Consider the following 2,225-nt stretch of genomic DNA (forward strand, 5'->3'; position numbering starts at 1 on the left):
CGCCAGTGGTTTGGACTTACTATCTATACAGCTATTTAGAAATTGCCATGTTGATAGCCAACGTCCGCGACGGATAAGGCACGATAAGAAGAAGATGGTTTTACTGATATTGTGTGAGATTTTGCAGGACGTCTTTCAGTTGGACACTGTCAAATGCTCTAGTTAGATCAACAAAACATATAAACGCTGGCTTGTTGTATTCAATCGACTTCTCCACCATTTGTCTTAATACGAACACGGGAAGATCTTGCACAGCAAGATCTTCCCGATCTGAATCCCTGTTGTTCGTCTGCCAACGATTTAAATTGTTGATTTTGTTCGTAATCACTTTAGGTGTTAGTTTTAGAGCAGCGCTTAAAAGGGGTATTCCTCTATAATTTGATGGTATTCTCTTGTCCCCTTTTTTGGACCATTCATCTGGGATTTTGTGTTGATATATAATTTTCTGTATTAAAGTTGTTAATTCTTCTGTTAGTCTTTGCCCACCGTATTTGAGCAATTCATTTTGTATATCGTCCTGCCCGGCGTTTTTTCTACTTCTTAGGTTCTGTAGTGCGTTTTCTACGTCGGATGTATTGATTGTGGCATCTTCGTTAATAGTTATTTCTTCTGTGTTTGTCGTTTTATACAGTTCATTGACCTCCTTTCTGTGCGATCTTATGAATCGCCATATCTGCTTTTGAAGCCCGTAGAAATCACCTTCCAGGCGTTTGAAGGACATTTCCCAGTGACCGTTCGTTATTTTTCTCCTTAATTTTTTAGTTTTGCTCCTAACTTGCTTATATTCATTATATGATTCTGGCGTTAGCATAGTAGAATATTTTAGGTAGGCTTTTCTTTTTTCTTTGCACTGTTCTTGGACTTCTGGGCGGAACCCTGGTGTCTTGTGGTTGATTGCTTGGTTCACTTTTCTAGTTCGTTCTCCAAGTGCCTCCCTTGCTGAATTCTTGATATTATTCTTGATTCTTTCCCAAGCTAGATTGATGTCGTTAGCATTTAAAATCGGGTTTTCTTCAATTTTTTCAACCCGGGGCCTACCCTGGGTAAAAGAAACCACAAGCTCACAGAAACAGACAGAAATGGGAGACAGATTAGAGAAAATTTATTAAAAATTCCAGCACACTTTAAATTGCAACGTATTGCGTTAAGCATATGCGCGCGGGGTTCATTTTGAAACCAAATGGAATAATTATGTCTAGAAATACACTTTTATATTTTTATGAATGGACCCGCCGGTCCCCAGTAGTTACCCGAACCGTTTTTTTGTGCTGAAGTAATTGCTTCAGTAAATCTGGGCGGCCGAGTGTGTCCATAAAATACTGCACAGAAATGCGCTCAAATAAATCGGAATAAAACGCGAATGTATCAGGATGGTAATGGAAATGGTGGAAACCCCATTATGGGTGCCAAGGCGCAGTTCCTCCTGAGATGGGGTCGATTTTGATATAGTTTCTAATGGAAAAATTCCGGAGTGGTCGGCTGGATTTCCATGAAACTTTTCAGGATTTTACGATTTAAGTTTGCGCCGCACTCAGCATACATTTAGAACAATCCTTGCTACCGTTGGAAAGTTGCGAGTCTGCACTTTTGTTCTCCAAACTTGTCTGAATGGTTATCTGCCGTTATTTAAGATCGTGTCGGAATCAATCAACTCACACATTTTTTATTAATTCTACGTTTGGCTAGTTGTTGAAATTTTATTTTGCAAAAAAAATGGAAATATTGAAAATTCCCGAACACTCTGTATAATGCTGTGCTTGTTGAGCAGAAAACAATGCATCCAGCACCAATTAAACAATCAATCTCGGGTTACTCCGGCATGGGAAGCTGCATCTAAATTAAATTGATTTCAATGTTCTGATCGAGACTAAACCAACTCTTTGATTGAACTGCATGCTCTACGCGGTGGGTTTCGGAATGATTGCGCCAATAACTCAAAGGGATCTCGAAATTAAACGAATATATCAATTTTGAATAAACGCGCGTATGTTTCAGCATGTTTCAAATTGCCACCGACAGTTTTCGAATTAATAAAATATATCGGATGAAAATCGACCAGTGAGAGATGCCGAATATATTTCCGAACGCTGACGGCAGTTTACTAATTGGCAATTCGATATTTAGCATTATCGAGCAATTATTTTTTGTTTATCCATAACATATTGAAATACACGTTTCGGTCGATTTTTGCCCAAGAGATTCTTTCGGATGACTGCGCAAACATC

At 38.9% G+C, this 2,225-nt stretch overlaps 1 protein-coding gene across 1 annotated transcript; it reads right to left on the reverse strand.

Moving 5' to 3' along the window:
* Positions 1-100: 100 nt before the first annotated feature.
* LOC125502440 lies at positions 101-721 on the reverse strand. Its single transcript, XM_048660524.1, has one exon. It carries the CDS (start codon positions 719-721, stop codon positions 101-103), a length of 621 nt encoding a protein of 206 aa, XP_048516481.1.
* Between the last annotated feature and the right edge of the window lie 1,504 nt (positions 722-2,225).

This window comes from Dendroctonus ponderosae, unplaced genomic scaffold (genome assembly GCF_020466585.1).
Source record: "Dendroctonus ponderosae isolate FM_Combo_2020 unplaced genomic scaffold, Dpon_F_20191213v2 Dpon_F_20191213_1, whole genome shotgun sequence".
NCBI lineage: Eukaryota > Metazoa > Arthropoda > Insecta > Coleoptera > Curculionidae > Dendroctonus > Dendroctonus ponderosae.

Coding starts and splice junctions, on each gene's coding strand:
- LOC125502440 (XM_048660524.1), bottom strand. CDS start 721: ATGTCCTTCAAACGCCTGGAAGGTGATTTCTACGGGCTTCAAAAGCAG.